Here is an 18,298-nt window from a genome sequence, read left to right as displayed (position 1 = left end):
GGAACAAGATGAGCAGGAAGCAGCTCTAAAGAGGGAACAAGATGAGCAGGCTGCAGCTCTAAAGAGGAAACAAGATGAACAGGCAGCAGCTCTAAAGAGGAAACAAGATGAGCAGGAAGCAGCTTTAAAGAGGGAACAAGATGAGCAGGAAGCAGCTCTAAAGAGGGAACAAGATGAACAGGAAGCAGCTCTAAAGAGGGAACAAAATGAGCAGGAAGCAGCTCTAAAGAGGGAACAAGATGAGCAGGAAGCAGCTCTAAAGAGGGAACAAGATGAGCAGGCAGCAGCTCTAAAGAGGGAACACGATGAGCAGGAAGCAGCTCTAAAGAGGGAACAAGATGAGCAGGAAGCAGCTCTAAAGAGGGAACAAGATGAGCAGGCTGCAGCTCTAAAGAGGAAACAAGATGAGCAGGCAGCAGCTCTAAAGAGGAAACAAGATGAGCCGGAAGCAGCTTTAAAGAGGGAACAAGATGAGCAGGAAGCAGCTCTAAAGAGGAAACAAGATGAACAGGAAGCAGCTCTAAAGAGGGAACAAGATGAGCAGGAAGCAGCTCTAAAGAGGGAACAAGATGAGCAGGAAGCAGCTCTAAAGAGGGAACAAGATGAGCAGGCAGCAGCTCTAATGAGGGAACAAGATGAGCAGGAAGCAGCTCTAAAGAGGGAACAAGATGAGCCGGAAGCAGCTCTAAAGAGGGAACAAGATGAGCAGGCAGCAGCTCTAAAGAGGAAACAAGATGATCAGGAAGCAGCTCTAAAGAGGGAACAAGATGAGCAGGCAGCAGCTCTAAAGAGGGAACACGATGAGCAGGAAGCAGCTCTAAAGAGGGAACAAGATGAGCAGGAAGCAGCTCTAAAGAGGGAACAAGATGAGCAGGCTGCAGCTCTAAAGAGGAAACAAGATGAGCAGGCAGCAGCTCTAAAGAGGAAACAAGATGAGCAGGAAGCAGCTTTAAAGAGGGAACAAGATGAGAAGGAAGCAGCTCTAAAGAGGGAACAAGATGAACAGGAAGCAGCTCTAAAGAGGGAACAAGATGAACAGGAAGCAGCTCTAAAAAGGGAACAAGATGAGCAGGCAGCAGCTCTAAAGAGGGAACAAGATGAGCAGGAAGCAGCTCTAAAGAGGGAACAAGATGAACAGGAAGCAGCTCTAAAGAGGGAACAAGATGAGCAGGAAGCAGCTCTAAAGAGGAAACAAGATGAGCAGGAAGCAGCTTTAAAGAGGGAACAAGATGAGCAGGCAGCAGCTCTAATGAGGGAACAAGATGAGCAGGAAGCAGCTCTAAAGAGGGAACAAGATGAGCAGGTAGCAGCTCTAAAGAGGGAACAGGAGGATCAAGCAGAGGCCATAAGAAGGAAAAAGGAGCAAAAAGGATGCCAAATTGGTCCCTTCGTGGATGCGTCGACATGAACACAGCAACGGTAAGTTTAAATGATTTATTACACTTAACAAAAACAGACTATGAACAAAAACACTGGAGCTAACAGACAAAAATAAACCAAGGGCGCTAGCATGAAAGCTAGGAATAGAAAATACAAAAACTATACTTGGCACGAAGCACACAAAAGAGTAAACAAAAAACATTCAGCATGAAAGCTGGAATATCGAGTGGCTTAGCATAAGAGCTAGCGAGAAAATACATACGGGTAGTAGACAGTCGTGAATGTTGCTCGAAGGCAAATTAGAGTCCCAGAAAGAATAACGAAAAGGGACGGGCTTAAATAGGTGAGTAATCAAAAAGTGACAGGTGTGCAGAAACCGTGATTAGCAGGTGGGATCAATGAGGAACCATGGTGACTGACTAAACAGGAAGTAAGAGTGTAGAACAGTGATACAACAACTGGAAGTGTAAACCATATGTGGTGATCCAAGTAGCGGATCGCAACACCCATGCCGTTCTAACTTTCATTGTTATCTACGACCTTGCTGCTCATTCTCCATGCCCGCCATCACCTTGCTATTCTTGCCTCCTGTTTTTGTTGTCACAGTAAGTGTTTTGTTTTAGTTGTAGTCATGCCATCGTGCTGTTTCTGTTCTTAGTTCATTCATGCCAATCGAGCAAGTGTTTTTGTTTCCTGGTTATATTTTGTAGCCAAGTTTTTATACCTCCTTGTGAGCGCCCTTAGTTTGTTTATTTTTGTATTTAGAATTCCAAATAAAACATCATGTACCTTAAATCACGCCTGGCTCGTCCTGTAATCCCGCTGCGTCGAAGGAGCACACACAATCCATGTCCAAGTTTGACACTTTTATTAGTTATTACTGTACATATTCCCTACAATTTACCCATAAATGGTAACACCCGAATAAGTTTTTCAACTTGTTTTATTATTATTATTAATCAATTCATGGTACAAATATATACTATCAGCATAATACAGTCATCACACAGGTTAGTCATCATAGTATGTACATAGAACAGCATATTGCTCTTGTCTGCTGAATATCTTCCCACTTGGAGCCAAACCACCGTCAGATAATGGACCCCCTGCTCTTTATGTTGGGCAACACATACAACACATACACATACACATACAACACATACAACACATACAACACATACACATACAACACATACACATACAACACATACACATACACATATAACACATACACATACAACACATACACATACAATACATACACATACACATACAATACATACAACACACTCACATACAACACACACACATACAACACATACACATACAACACATACACATACAACTCATACACATACAACACATACAACACATACACATACAACACATACACATACAACACACACACATACAACACACACACATACAACACATACACATACAACACATTCACATACAACACATACACATACAACACATACAACACATACACATACAACACACACACATACAACACACACACATACAACACATACACATACAACACATACACATACAACACATACACATACAACACATACAACACATACACATACAACACACACACATACAACACACACACATACAACACACACACATACAACACACACACATACAACACATACACATACAACACATACACATACAACACATACACATACAACACATACAACACATACACATACAACACACACACATACAACACATACACATACAACACATACACATACAACACATACACATACAACACATACAACACATACACATACAACACACACACATACAACACATACACATACAACACATACACATACAATACATACACATACAACACATACACATACAACACATACACATACAACACATGCACATACAACACATACACATACAACACATGCACATACAACACATACACATACAACACATACACATACAACACATACACATACAACACATACACATACAACACATACACATACACATACAACACATACACATACAACACATACACATACAACACATACACATACAACACATACACATACAACACATACACATACACATACAACACATACACATACAACACATACACATACAACACATACACATACAACACATACACATACACATACAACACATACACATTCAGGTCCCAACTTTTCCTCTACACAAGGACCCGGGCCCCACTCTTTTTTTTTTTCCTGAGGGAACTCCATCCATCCATTTTCTACCGCTTATTCCCTTTTGGGATCGCGGGGGGCGCTGGCGCCTGTCTCAGCTACAATCGGGCGGAAGGCGGGGTACACCCTGGACAAGTCGCCACCTAATCGCAGCCTGAGGGAACTCTCCTGAAGGAATCAATTAAGTACTATCTGTCTATCTAATGTGATTTATGTATATCAATTATGTAGTACAATATCTGCACACGGATTGTATTGGGCTAAAAAGTCTGGAGACTTATATGTTAAAGAGTGCAGTGTCTGCTAGCCCACGATATAACATCATTTTCCATATGGTGACAGATTCCTCACCGGCGTCATCTTTGATCCCAAGGGTCCCTAGTTCAATCCCCACCTAGTACCAACCTCGTCACGTCCGTTGTGTCCTGAGCAAGACACTTCACCCTTGCTCCTGATGGGTGATGGTTGGCGCCTTGCATGGCAGCTCCCTCCTTGCATCTGTGAATGTGTGTGTGAATGGGTGAATGTGGAAGTAGTGTCAAAGCGCTTTGAGTACCTTGAACGTAGAAAAGCGCTATACAAGTACAACCCATTTATCCATCGCCCATCACCCATGAAGATGGCAAGACCAGCGGGACACCACATGACTGAGGTCGAGTATAGAATAAGACAAAATCCCTATGGTTTTGTAGGGTATCATTTGGATATTCATGCATCCATCCATCCTTCCATTTCTTCCGCTTATCTGAGGTCGGGTCGCGGTGGCAGCAGCCTAAGCAGAGAAGCCCAGACTTCCCTCTCCCCAGCCACCTCGTCTAGCTCTTCCCGGGGGATCCCGAGGCGTTCCCAGGCCATACGGGAGACATAGTCTTCCCAACGTGTCCTGGGTCTTCCCCTTGGCCTCCTGACGGTCGGACGTATCTGGCTCCTCTCCATGTGGAGGACTAGTGTCTTTACTTTGAGCTCCTCCCGGATGGCAGAGCTTCTCATTCTATCTCTAAGGTGGAGGAAACTCATTTGGGCCGCTTGTACCCGTGATCTTGTCCTTTCGGTCAGAACCCAAAGCTGATGACCATAGGTGAGGATCGGAACGTAGATCCAACAGTAAATTGAGAGCTTTGCCTTCCGGCTCAGCTCCTTCTTCACCACAACAGATCGATACAGCATCCGCATTACTGAAAACGCCGCCTATCGATCTCACCTTCCACTCTTCCCTCATTCGTGAACAAGACTCCTAGGTACTTGAACTCTTCCACTTGGGGCAGGGTCTCCTCCCCAACCCGGAGATGGCACTCCACCCTTTTCCGAGCGAGAACCATGGAGGTGCTGATTGTCATCCCGGTCGCTTCACACTCGGCTGCGAACCGATCCAGTGAGAGCTGCAGATCCTGGCCAGATGAAGCCATCAGGCATCTGCAAAAAGCAGAGACCTAATCCTGCAGACACCAAAGCGGGTATAAGTATTTGGTATTTGGGTACAAGTGTTATTTTTAGGGTTACAAAGGGAGATAACGAGCAGGGAGGATAAGAACTTACTAGTATAAAGAATGATGAGAGTGATTGGCTGTTATTGGTCAGTCTGAGGCCCCGCCCCTTTGTGCTGGGTCACACACCATCATTGAGTCTGGGTTGCATTCAGACGGATGCTGTCTGGGTTCCAGAGCCTCGCAGAGACCATGACTTTGCCCGGCGTGGCGGTGGCCTCGGTCTACGCCGTCATCAGCGTGCTGGGCGTGGTGGGCAACACCACCCTCATCAGGACGCTGTGTTCCGCCAAGTCCGCTCGCAACGTGCCCAACGTCTTCATGTCCAGTCTGGCCCTCGGGGACGTCTTGCTGCTGCTGACCTGCGCCCCGGTGGACGCCAGCCGCCACCTGGCGGAGGAGTGGATGTTCGGGAGGGCGGGCTGCAAAGCCATCGCCTTCGTCCAGCTGACCTCGGTGGGAGTGTCCGTGTTCACGCTCACGGCGCTCTCTGCTGACAGGTACGTGCGGCTTACATCCACATCTTGCACGGGGGGGGGGGGCCACACTGCTGCCTGCACACCAAGCGTGGCGACATCAAGACTTTCAGAAGGAATCATGTCTACTGGGAGATTGCAATCATTTTAATAGTCTGCTCATTGTACAGCTATTATGTCGCCATCTAGTGGACAATGTGAGTCATTCAGGTCAATGAGTCATTCGGATGAGATGGCGACTTGTCCAGGGTGTACCCCGCCTTCCGCCCGATTGTAGCTGAGATAGGCGCCAACGCCCCCCGCGACCCCGAAAGGGAATAAGCGGTAGAAAATGGATGGATGGATGGATTACTAAATAGCAATAATTGTGAGGTTATTGAGGGAAGACTCTTACCTAATGGCTTAATGCTGGGAAAAAATCGATCCGAATACGAATCGCGATTCTCACGTTGTGCGATTCAGAATCGATTCTCTTTTTTTTTTTTTTATCTATTTTTTTTATATATATATATATTTTAATCCGGGGCTTCACGGTGGCAGAGGGGTTAGTGCGTCCGCCTCACAATACGAAGGTCCTGCAGTCCTGGGTTCAAATCCAGGCTCGGGATCTTTCTGTGTGGAGTTTGCATGTTCTCCCCGTGAATGCGTGGGTTCCCTCCGGGTACTCCGGCTTCCTCCCACTTCCAAAGACATGCACCTGGGGATAGGCCCCTCCCACTTCCAAAGACATGCACCTGGGGATAGGCCCCTCCCACTTCCAAAGACATGCACCTGGGGATAGGCCCCTCCCACTTCCAAAGACATGCACCTGGGGATAGGTTGATTGGCAACACTAAATGGTCCCTAGTGTATGAATGTGAGTGTGAATGTTGTCTGTCTATCTGTGTTGGCCCTGCGATGAGGTGGCGACCTGTCCAGGGTGTACCCCGCCTTCCGCCCGATTGTAGCTGAGATAGGCGCCAGCGCCCCCCGCCACCCCAAAAGGGAATAAGCGGTAGAAAATGGATGGATGGATATTTTAATCCAGGGGTCGGGAACCTTTTTGGCTGAGAGAGCCAAATATTTTAAAATGTATTTTCCTAAGAGCCATATAATATTTTTTTTTAACACTGAACACAACTAAACGTGTGCATTTTTAAGTAAGACCAACATTTCCGGAGTATAATAGGTCTCTTATTCTTTATAATAATATTGTTATTCTGGAGCTAACTGTGGAGGGGGCGTGGTCTGCGGGCCTGCAGCAAAGCAGGATGTTGCCAGGACCGGCCTCGAAATCAGCGACAGGTGCGTAGATGGCCCACCGGGGTTTTGTTATTTAATCACCTGTCGCTCTGTTATAAGCAGCAGCCAGGAGGAGAGACAGGGTTGGGGCTGCAGCCAGAGCGCGAGTGAGGATGAAAGAGAAAAAGACAATTGCTGGAAACCAACTGAGAGAAAAAGAAAATAAAGCAATATTGTAACGCTAAAACAGGCTCTTGGTGGTCTGAAGAACCCCCAGGAGGGGCAAGCGCCACACTAACCAATTATAAATAAATTACTTCTTACCATAATGCAACTTCTTGAACACAAAAAAGCATGAGAATGTTTTATATTTTGAACGTTATTTTTAACACTGTGATTACAAGTGGAATTATTCATTACTTATCGTGTTAAGCAATATATCTGAGAGCCAGATGCAGTCATCAAAAGAGCCACATCTGGCTCTGGAGCCATAGGTTTCCTACCCCTGTTTTAATCCAACAAAGCACTACACAGCAATACCAATCCAATTCCAAAACCAAACTTGACCCAGCAACACTCAGAACTGCAATAAACAGAGCAATTGAGAGGAGACACAAACACCACACAGAACAAACCAAAAGTAGTGAAACAAAAATGAATATTATCAACAACAGTATCAATATTAGTTATAATTTCAGCATAGCAGTGATTAAAAATCCCTCACTGACATTATCATTAGACATTTATAAAAATAAAAATAAAAGAACAATAGTGTCACAGTGGCTTACACTTGCATGGCATCTCATAAGCTTGACAACACACTGTGTCCAATGTTTTCACAAAGATAAAATAAGTCATTTTTGGTTCGTTTAATAGTTAAAACAAATTTAGATTATTGCAATCAGTTGATAAAACATTGTCCTTTACAATTATAAAAGCTTTTTATACAAAATCTACTACTCTGCCAGCATGTCAGCAGACTGGGGTAGATCCTGCTGAAATCTATGTATTGAATGAATACAGAATCCTTTTGAATCGGAAAAATATCGTTTTTCAATCGAGAATCGCGTTGAATCGAAAAAAATCGATATATAATCGAATTACGACCCCAAGAATCAATATTGAAATATATACACAAACCCCGTTTCCATTTGAGTTGGTAAATTGTGTTAGATGTAAATATAAACAGAATACAATGATTTGCAAATCCTTTTCAAGCCATATTCAGTTGAATATGCTACAAAGACAACATATTTGATGTTCAAACTCATAAACTTTATTTTGTTTGGCAAATAATAATTAACTTATAATTCCATGGCTGCAACACGTGCCAAAGTAGTTGGGAAAGGGCATGTTCACCACTGTGTTACATCACCTTTTCTTTTAACAACACTCAATAAACGTTTGGGAACTGAGGAAACTAATTGTTGAAGCTTTGAAAGAGGAATTCTTCCCCATTCTTGTTTTATGTAGAGCTTCAGTCCTTCAACAGTCTGGGGTCTCCGCTGTTGTATTTTACGCTTCATAATGCGCCACACATTTTCCATGGGAGACAGGTCTGGACTGCAGGCGGGCCAGGAAAGTACCCGCACTCTTTTACCACGAAACCATGCTGTTGTAACACGTGACTTGACATTGTTTTGCTGAAATAAGCAGGGGCGTCCATGATAACGTTGCTTGGATGACAACATATGTTGCTCCAAAACCTGTATGTACCTTTCAGCATTAATGGTGCCTTCACAGATGTGTAAGTTACCCATGCCTTGGGCACTAATGCACCCCCATACCATCACACATGCTGGCTTTTACACTTTGCGCCTATACCAATCCGGATGGTTATTTTCCTCTTTGTTCCGGAGGACACCACGTCCACAGTTTCCAAATATAATTTGAAATGTGGACTCGTCAGACCACAGAACACTTTTCCACTTTGCATCAGTCCATCTTAGATGATCCCGGGCCCAGAGAAGCCAGCGGCGTTCCTGGGTGTTGTTGATAAATGGGTTCTGCTTTGCATAGTAGAGTTTTAACTTGCACTTACAGATGTAGTGACCAACTGTAGTTACTGACAGTGGTTTTATGATTTCTTGTTGAGCCCATGTGGTGATATCCTTTACACACTGATGTCAGTTTTTGATGCAGTACAGCCTGAGGGATCAAAGGTCCATAAAATCATTGCTTACGTGCTGTGATTTCTCCAGATTCTCAAATTCAAAAGTTAATGATTATTTGCAAAAAAAAAAACATGTTTATGAGTTTGAACATCAAATATGTTGTCTTTGTAGCATATTCAACTGAATATGGCTTGAAAAGGATTTGCAAATCATTGTATTCTGTTTATATTTACATCTAACACAATTTCCCAACTCATATGGAAACGGGGTGTATATATATATATATATATATATATATATATATATATATCCATCCATCCATCCATCCATCCATTTTCTACCGCTTATTCCCTTTCGGGGTCGCGGGGGGCGCTGGCGCCTATCTCAGCTACAATCGGGCGGAAGGCAGGGTACACCCTGGACAAGTCGCCACCTCATCGCAGGGCCAACACAGATAGACAGACAACATTCACACTCACATTCACACACTAGGGCCAATTTAGTGTTGCCAATCAACCTATCCCCAGGTGCATGTCTTTGGAAGTGGGAGGAAGCCGGAGTACCCGGAGGGAACCCACGCATTCACGGGGAGAACATGCAAACTCCACACAGAAAGATCCCGAGCCTGGATTTGAACCCAGGACTGCAGGACCTTCGTATCGTGAGGCAGACGCACTAACCCCTCTGCCACCGTGAAGCCCATATATATATATATATATATATATATATATATATATATATATATATATATATATATATATATATATATGTATATATGTATATGTATATATATATATATATATATATATATATATATATATATATATATATATATATATTCATAGCAATCACAGTACTCCTTAAATATTGTGGATCCAAAAGGGTCCCACTCATGAAAGTGTTAAAAGTATCATACATTATCACCCCCAGATATCGCTGTCGATTACACATTTTTATTGTTTTTATTGGATTTATTTTGTTTGTTTTATGTTGTTTTTGTCAAAAAATGTGAAAGTGTAATACTTGATGTGATTTAAATGCAGCCTTAAATAGGTCAGTAGTTCATAACAACATTGATCAGAATTGATTTATATTTTCAGATCAATAACAATTAAAATAAGTCTTCTGGAATTCTTGTGAATTGAAAAGGGCCCCACGTATGAAAGTGTTTCAAATAAGAGACTTTTTTAAGTCTTTGGCTCAACTTCAGATTAGACGTTTTTTTTTATTTAAATGTTTATTTTAGTTTGTTTCATGCCATTTCTGTGAAATGATACTGTGTTTGTTTATGAAAAATATTGAAGTGTAATATTTGATGTGAAGTATTTGGAGCCTTGCATATGTCAATAATTCATACCAACATTGATTTGGATTCATTATGATTTTTTTTTAGCAACTACAGTTTTGAAGAAAAACAACAACAACCTACATGGCAGCTTTTTGTTATCAGAGTCAACATTGCAACTTTTCAGAAATGATATTTCACCTTTTATTGTCTATCTGTGTTGGCCCTGCGATGAGGTGGCGACTTGTCCAGGGTGTACACCGCCTTCCGCCAGATTGTAGCTGAGATAGGCGCCAGCGCCCCCCGCGACCCCAAAAGGGAACAAGCGGTAGGAAATGGATGGATGGATGGTAGTTTGAGAATGTGCTGCGGGCTGTTATTAGAAGAGCAGCACTGTGGACACCTCTGCTCTAGGACAGAAGATGTGCAATGGTGGTGGTGATGACGTCACAACCAAGTGCTTGATCCAGGTGTGCACCACTCAGGTACAAAGTGATCGTGAGGCCATTGGACGTCCCAGCAAGACTCTCCACTCGCAGCATCGTGGTGCGGGCGGCGCTCATCTGGCTCTTGTCGCTGCTCCTGGCCGTCCCTGAGGCCATCTTCTCGGACCTGCACACCTTCCACCTGCCCTCCGCCAATCACAGCCTCCTCACCTGCGCTCCCTTCCCCCACGCGGGTGACCTGCACCCCAGGATCTACTCCTGCGCCTCCTTCCTCGTCTTCTACCTGCTCCCCCTGCTGCTCATCTCCGTGTACTACACCCTGATCGCCCGCAGCCTGAGGAGCAGCGCGCGCAACCTGCCGGTGGAGGGAAACACGCGTGCGAGACAGCAGGTGTGACGTCATGCTACTTCAAATACAAGATTGATGATAATGGAGGCTTTAATAAATAGCTTAATGTATTTCCTTCTTTTAGGAGTCTCTAGGCTCATTTACAATGACAATGCATGAACACATGAACACACATTCAACATGAACACATGAACACACATTCAACATGAACACACATTCAATGTGAACACACATTCAACATGAACACATGAACACACATTCAACATGAACACACATTCAACATGAACACATGAACACACATTCAACATGAACACACATCCAACATGAACACATGAACACACATTCAACATGAACACACATTCAACATGAACACATGAACACACATTCAACATGAACACACATTCAACATGAACACACATCCAACATGAACACATGAACACACATTCAACATGAACACACATCCAACATGAACACATGAACACACATTCAACATGAACACACATTCAACATGAACACATGAACACACATTCAACATGAACACATGAACACACATTCAACATGAACACATGAACACACATTCAACATGAACACACATTCAACATGAACACATGAACACACATTCAACATGAACACACATCCAACATGAACACATGAACACACATTCAACATGAACACACATTCAACATGAACACATGAACACACATTCAACATGAACACATGAACACACATTCAACATGAACACACATCCAACATGAACACATGAACACACATTCAACATGAACACACATTCAACTGGAACACATGAACACACATTCAACATGAACACACATTCAACGTGAACACACATTCAATGTGAACACACATTCAACATGAACACATGAACACACATTCAACATGAACACACATCCAACATGAACACATGAACACACATTCAACATGAACACACATTCAACATGAACACATGAACACACATTCAACATGAACACATGAACACACATTCAACATGAACACACATCCAACATGAACACATGAACACACATTCAACATGAACACACATTCAACTGGAACACATGAACACACATTCAACATGAACACACATTCAACGTGAACACACATTCAATGTGAACACACATTCAACATGAACACATTAACACACATTCAACATGAACACACATTCAACATGAACACATGAACACACATTCAACATGAACACACATTCAACATGAACACACATCCAACATGAACACATGAACACACATTCAACATGAACACACATTCAACATGAACACACAAACACACATTCAACATGAACACATGAACACACATTCAACGTGAACACACATTCAATGTGAACACACATTCAACATGAACACATTAACACACATTCAACATGAACACATGAACACACATTCAACATGAACACACATTCAACATGAACACACATTCAACATGAACACATGAACACACATTCAACATGAACACACATTCAACATGAACACACAAACACACATTCAACATGAACACATGAACACACATTCAACATGAGTAATTGTGATTAACACTCACATTTAATTTTATACACCAAATGTCTTCTATTTCTTCTACTTTTTTATCTTCTTCTCCTTCATCTTCTTCTAATTCATCTTCATCTTCTTGTCCTTCTAATTCTTCTCCTTCTACTCCTTCATCTTTTTCTTCTTCTATATCTTCTTCTCCTCCATATTCTTCTTCATCTTCATCTCCTTCTTCATCATCTTCTAATTCTTCTTCTTCATCTTCTTCTCCTTTATCTTCTGATTTTCCCTTTTTCTCTTTCAAACCATCAGGTTGAATCAAGAAAGCGTTTGGCCAAAACTGTTTTAGTGTTTGTTGTCCTCTTTGCACTCTGCTGGCTGCCCACTCACATCATCTTCCTGTATCGCTCTCATCACTACGCACAGGTGGGTGTCCTCTTCCTGTATCGCTATCATCACTACTCTGTTATTGAAGACAAGTCTAGTAACAACTGTTATTGAAGAAAAGTTCCTAGACTAGAAACAACTGTTATTAAAGAAAAGTTCCTAGACTAGAAACAACAGTTATTGAAGAAAGGTTCCTTGTCTGGAAACAACTGTTATTGAAGAAAAGTTCCTAGTCTAGAAAAAACTGTTACTAAAGAAAGGTTCTTAGTCTAGAAACAACAGTTATTGAAGAAAAGTTCCTACTCCAAAAACAACTATTATTGAAGAAAGGTTCCTAGTCTAGAAACAACTGTTATTGAAAAAAGGTTCCTAGTCTAGAAACAACAGTTATTGAAGAACTGTTCCAAGTCTAGAAACAACTGCTATTGAAGAAAGGTTCCTAGTCTAGGAACAACTGTTATTAAAAAAGGTTCCTAGTCTTGAAACAACTGCTATTGAAGAAAGGTTCCTAGTCTAGGAACAACTCTTATTAAAAAAGGTTCCTAGTCTTGAAACAACTGTTATTGAAGAAAGGTTCCTAGTCTAGAAACAACAGTTATTGAAGAACATTTTCTACTCTAAAAACAACTACTATTGAAGAAAGGTTCCTAGTCTAGAAACAACTGTTATTGAAGAAAGGTTCCTAGCCTAGAAACAAGTGTTATTGAAGAAAAGGTCCTAGTCTAGAAACAACAGTTATTGAAGAAAGGTTCCTAGTCTAAAAACAACTACTATTGAAGAAAGGTTCCTAGTCTAGAAACAACTGTTATTGAAGAAAGGTTCCTAGCCTAGAAACAAGTGTTATTGAAGAAAAGGTCCTAGTCTAGAAACAACAGTTATTGAAGAAAGGTTCCTAGTCTAAAAACAACAGTTATTGAAGAAAGGTTCCTAGTCTAGAAACAACAGTTATTAAAGAAATGTTCCTAGTCTAGAAACAACTGCTATTGAAGAAAGGTTCCTAGTCTAGAAACAACAGTTATTGATGAAAAGTTCCTAGTCTAGAAACAACTGTTATTAAAAAAGGTTCCTAGTCTTGAAACAACAGTTATTGAAGAAAGGTTCCTAGTCTTGAAACAACAGTTATTGACGAAAAGTTCCTCGTCTAGAAACAAGTGTTATTGAAGAAAGGTTACTAGTATAGAAACATGTGTTATTGAAGAAAGGTTCCTAATCTAGAAACAAGTGTTATTGAAGAAAAGGTCCTAGTCTAGAAACAAGCGTTATTGAAGAAAAGTTCCTAGTCTAGAAACAAGAGTCATTGAAGAAAAGTTCCTAGTCTAGAAACAAGTGTTATTGAAGAACGGTTCCTAGTCTAGAAACAACTGTTATTGAAGAAAAGTTCATAGTCTAGAAACAACTGTTATTGAAGAAAAGTTCCTAGTCTAGAAACAACTGTTATTGAAGAAAGGTTCCTAGTCCAGAAACAATTGTTATTGAAGAAAGGTTCCTAGTCTAGAAACATGTGTTATTGAAGAAAGGTTCCTAAACTAGAAACAAGTGTTATTGAAGAAAAGGTGCAAGTCTACAAACAAGCGTTATTGAAGAAAAGTTCCTAGTCTAGAAACAAGAGTCATTGAAGAAAAGTTCCTAGTCTAGAAACAACTGTTATTGAAGAAAAGTTCCTAGTCTAGAAACAACTGTTATTGAAGAAAACTTCCTAGTTTAGAAACAACTATTATTGAAAAAGCTTCCTAGTCTAGAAACAAGTGTTATTGAAGAAAGGTTCCTAGTCTAGAAACAAGTGTTATTGAAGAAAGGTTCCTAGTCTAGAAACAACAGTTATTGAAGAAAGGTTCCTAGTCTAGAAACAACTGTTATTGAAGAAAACTTCCTAGTTTAGAAACAACTATTATTTAAAAAAGCTTCCTAGTCTAGAAACAAGTGTTATTGAAGAAAGGTTCCTAGTCTAGAAACAACTGTTATTGAAGAAAAGTTCCTAGTCTAGAAACAAGTGTTATTGAAGAAAGGTTCCTAGTCTAGAAACAACTGTTATTGAAGAAAAGTTCCTAGTCTAGAAACAACTGTTATTGAAGAAAAGTTCCCAGTCTAGAAACAAGTGTTATTGAATAAAAGTTCATAGTCTAGAAACAACAGTTATTGAAGAAAAGTTCCTAGTTTAGAAACAACTATTATTGAAAAAAGCTTCCTAGTCTTGAAACAACAGTCATTGAAGAAAGGTTCCTAGTCTAGAATCAAGTGTTATTGAAGAAAAGTTCCTAGTCTAGAAACAACAGTTATTGAAGAAAAGTTCCTAGTCTAGAAACAACAGTTATTGAAGAAAGGTTCCTAGTCTAGAAAGAACAGTTATTGAAGAAAGTTTCCTAGTCTAGAAACAACTGTTATTGAAGAAAGGTTCCTAGTCTAAAAACAACTGTTATTGAAGAAAAGTTCCTAGTCTAGAAACAACTGTTATTGAAGAAAAGTTCCTAGTCTAGAAACAACAGTTATTGAAGAAAGGTTCCTAGTCTAGAAAGGACAGTTATTCAAGAAAGTTTCCTAGTCTAGAAACAACTGTTATTGAAGAAAGGTTCCTAGTCTAAAAACAACTGTTATTGAAGAAAAGTTCCTAGTCTAGAAACAACTATTATTGAAAAAAGGTTCCTAGTCTTAAAACAACAGTTATTGACGAAAGGTTCCTAGCCTTGAAACAACAGTTATTGAAGAAAGGTTCCTAGTCTAGAAACAAGTGTTATTGAAGAAAGGTTCCTAGTCTAGAAACAACAGTTATTGAAGAAAGGTTCCTAGTCTAGAAACAAGTGTTATTGAAGAAAGGTTCCTAGTCTAGAAACGAGTGTTATTGAAGAAAGGTTCCTAGTCTAGAAACGAGTGTTATTGAAGAAAGGTTCCGGGTGGAGTATCTACATAAGTGTGCTTTAGGAAGACAAGAGTGACACCAGGAGGACAAGATCATGTACTGCACCAAGATACACCTTGATGATGTAACATTTGTGTATCTCCGTCATGTCCCAGGTGGACACGTCCCCGGCTCACTTCCTGTGCAGCGTGCTCGCTCGGCTCCTGGCCTTCAGCAACTCCTGCTTCAACCCTTTTGCTCTCTACCTGCTCAGCAAGACCTTCCAGAAGCGGTTCCGGCACCACCTGTGTTGCTGCTGCCGTGCGCTCGCCAAACAGAGCACCGCCCACAACATTCGTATGACTTCTGTGCGCAGCACACGCCACTCCCTGGCGAGCGCTAGCGCCATGGACCCGACCAAACAGAACCCTCGGCAGGACTACGTGTGAACAGTAAAGTCCCAGGAAATTATACGTGTAAGTCCACATGAATCCCCTACGATGCACGACTGGACGTAGAAAACCCAGCTTGTCACACCGATGAAGCTGGTTTGAATTGTTTTGTCTTAACCACTAACGATGGTGGAAAGGTCCTAGAATGTACTTCACTGGATGTTTATGTATATTCATCCACTGGAGGATTAAAAGCCGGAGGGTCTTTGTGACGATCTGTCTCACGTCTGTGCCTGAGTTTGTGTTTATTTCCTGTTAGCGCTGTTATTTTAGTTCCACTTCCTGCATGTCTCCCTGAGCGCTCGTTTCCCTCACCTGTCCCTGATTGGCAGCCTGGCACACCTGGTTGCAGTTGCCAATCAGGCGACTATTTATGCCTACCTCGCTCTCCAGTCAGGGCTCCGTGATTGCTTCCTGTTGCTTGTTTTCCTTGCATGTGCACTTACCAGTTGCACTTCCCGGCGCTACGTCTGCCATCTCTGCATCTTTGGGTTGAAGACCAGCAGTACCTGACGGAATCGAGCCAAATACAGACCCTGCGGAGATTTCAACGGCCGAGAGGCTTGACAAGATTTTGGCACTGATGGCCACATGTCTGTCGTCTGTTGGGTTCTTTGGGGACGTCTGGGATCCGTCCCTTGAGGGTGGGGGCTAAGGTCACCTGTGCAACAAGGTAAGCACAGCTCTCACATCTCCCAGTGAGGCCACCTCAGACGCCGACAGCCCAGCTGCCTGCTGCTCCAGCTCTGGGCACACCATCTTTGTCTCCGTCGGGCCGTCCCACGGCACAGTCTTCCTGGTCTCCGGCAGGCTTACCCACAACGCCTACATCCTGGTCTCTGGTGGGCCGTCCCTCGCCTCACCACTAGTCTGCACCTTGCAGCCACTCCCTCGTGTTGCCGTTGAAAACAAGAACAAATCATTTTTCATCATTTGCTGTAAATAAATCATGTTTCAGCAGCAACTTAGTGGTCAGAACACTTCATGTTCTAAATATTTACACATGAACACATGATGTTCTAAATGTACACATGAACACATTATGTTCTAAATATTTACACATGAACACATGTTTTAAATATATAGGCATGAACACATGATGTTCTAAATGTACACATGGACACATTATGTTCTAAATATTTACACATGAACACATGATGTTCTAAATATTTACACATGAACACATGATGTTCTAAATATTTACACATGAACACGTTTTAAATATTTAGGCATGAACACATGATGTTCTAAATGTACACATGAACACATTATGTTCTAAATATTTACACATGAACACATGTTTTAAATATATAGGCATGAACACATGATGTTCTAAATGTACACATGGACACATTATGTTCTAAATATTTACACATGAACACATGATGTTCTAAATATTTACACATGAACACATGATGTTCTAAATATTTACACATGAACACGTTTTAAATATTTAGGCATGAACACATGATGTTCTAAATGTACACATGAACACATTATGTTCTAAATATTTACACATGAACACATGTTTTAAATATATAGGCATGAACACATGATGTTCTAAATGTACACATGGACACATTATGTTCTAAATATTTACACATGAACACATGATGTTCTAAATATTTACACATGAACACATGATGTTCTAAATATTTACACATGAACACGTTTTAAATATTTAGGCATGAACACATGATGTTCTAAATGTACACATGAACACATTATGTTCTAAATATTTACACATGAACACATGTTTTAAATATATAGGCATGAACACATGATGTTCTAAATGTACACATGGACACATTATGTTCTAAATATTTACACATGAACACATGATGTTCTAAATATTTACACATGAACACATGATGTTCTAAATATTTACACATGAACACGTTTTAAATATTTAGGCATGAACACATGATGTTCTAAATGTACACATGAACACATTATGTTCTAAATATTTACACATGAACACATGTTTTAAATATATAGGTATGAACACATTATGTTCTAAATGTACACATGGACACATTATGTTCTAAATATTTACACATGAACACATGATGTTCTAAATATTTACACATGAACACATGATGTTCTAAATATTTACACATGAACACGTTTTAAATATT

General features: G+C 41.0%; 1 protein-coding gene across 1 annotated transcript; it reads left to right on the top strand.

Moving 5' to 3' along the window:
* The first annotated feature begins 1,228 nt into the window (after positions 1-1,228).
* grpr (gastrin-releasing peptide receptor) lies at positions 1,229-16,316 on the top strand. Its single transcript, XM_061887070.1, has 5 exons — positions 1,229-1,419; positions 5,261-5,583; positions 10,665-11,016; positions 12,801-12,914; positions 15,885-16,316. Exons 1-5 carry the CDS (start codon positions 1,372-1,374, stop codon positions 16,155-16,157), a joined length of 1,110 nt encoding a protein of 369 aa, XP_061743054.1. The 5' UTR covers positions 1,229-1,371; the 3' UTR covers positions 16,158-16,316.
* Positions 16,317-18,298: the final 1,982 nt, after the last annotated feature.

Source organism: Nerophis ophidion, linkage group LG25 (genome assembly GCF_033978795.1).
Source record: "Nerophis ophidion isolate RoL-2023_Sa linkage group LG25, RoL_Noph_v1.0, whole genome shotgun sequence".
Lineage (NCBI taxonomy): Eukaryota > Metazoa > Chordata > Actinopteri > Syngnathiformes > Syngnathidae > Nerophis > Nerophis ophidion.
The sequence above is the reverse complement of the archived record's forward strand: the minus strand, read 5'-3'. Positions and strand labels throughout refer to the sequence as shown.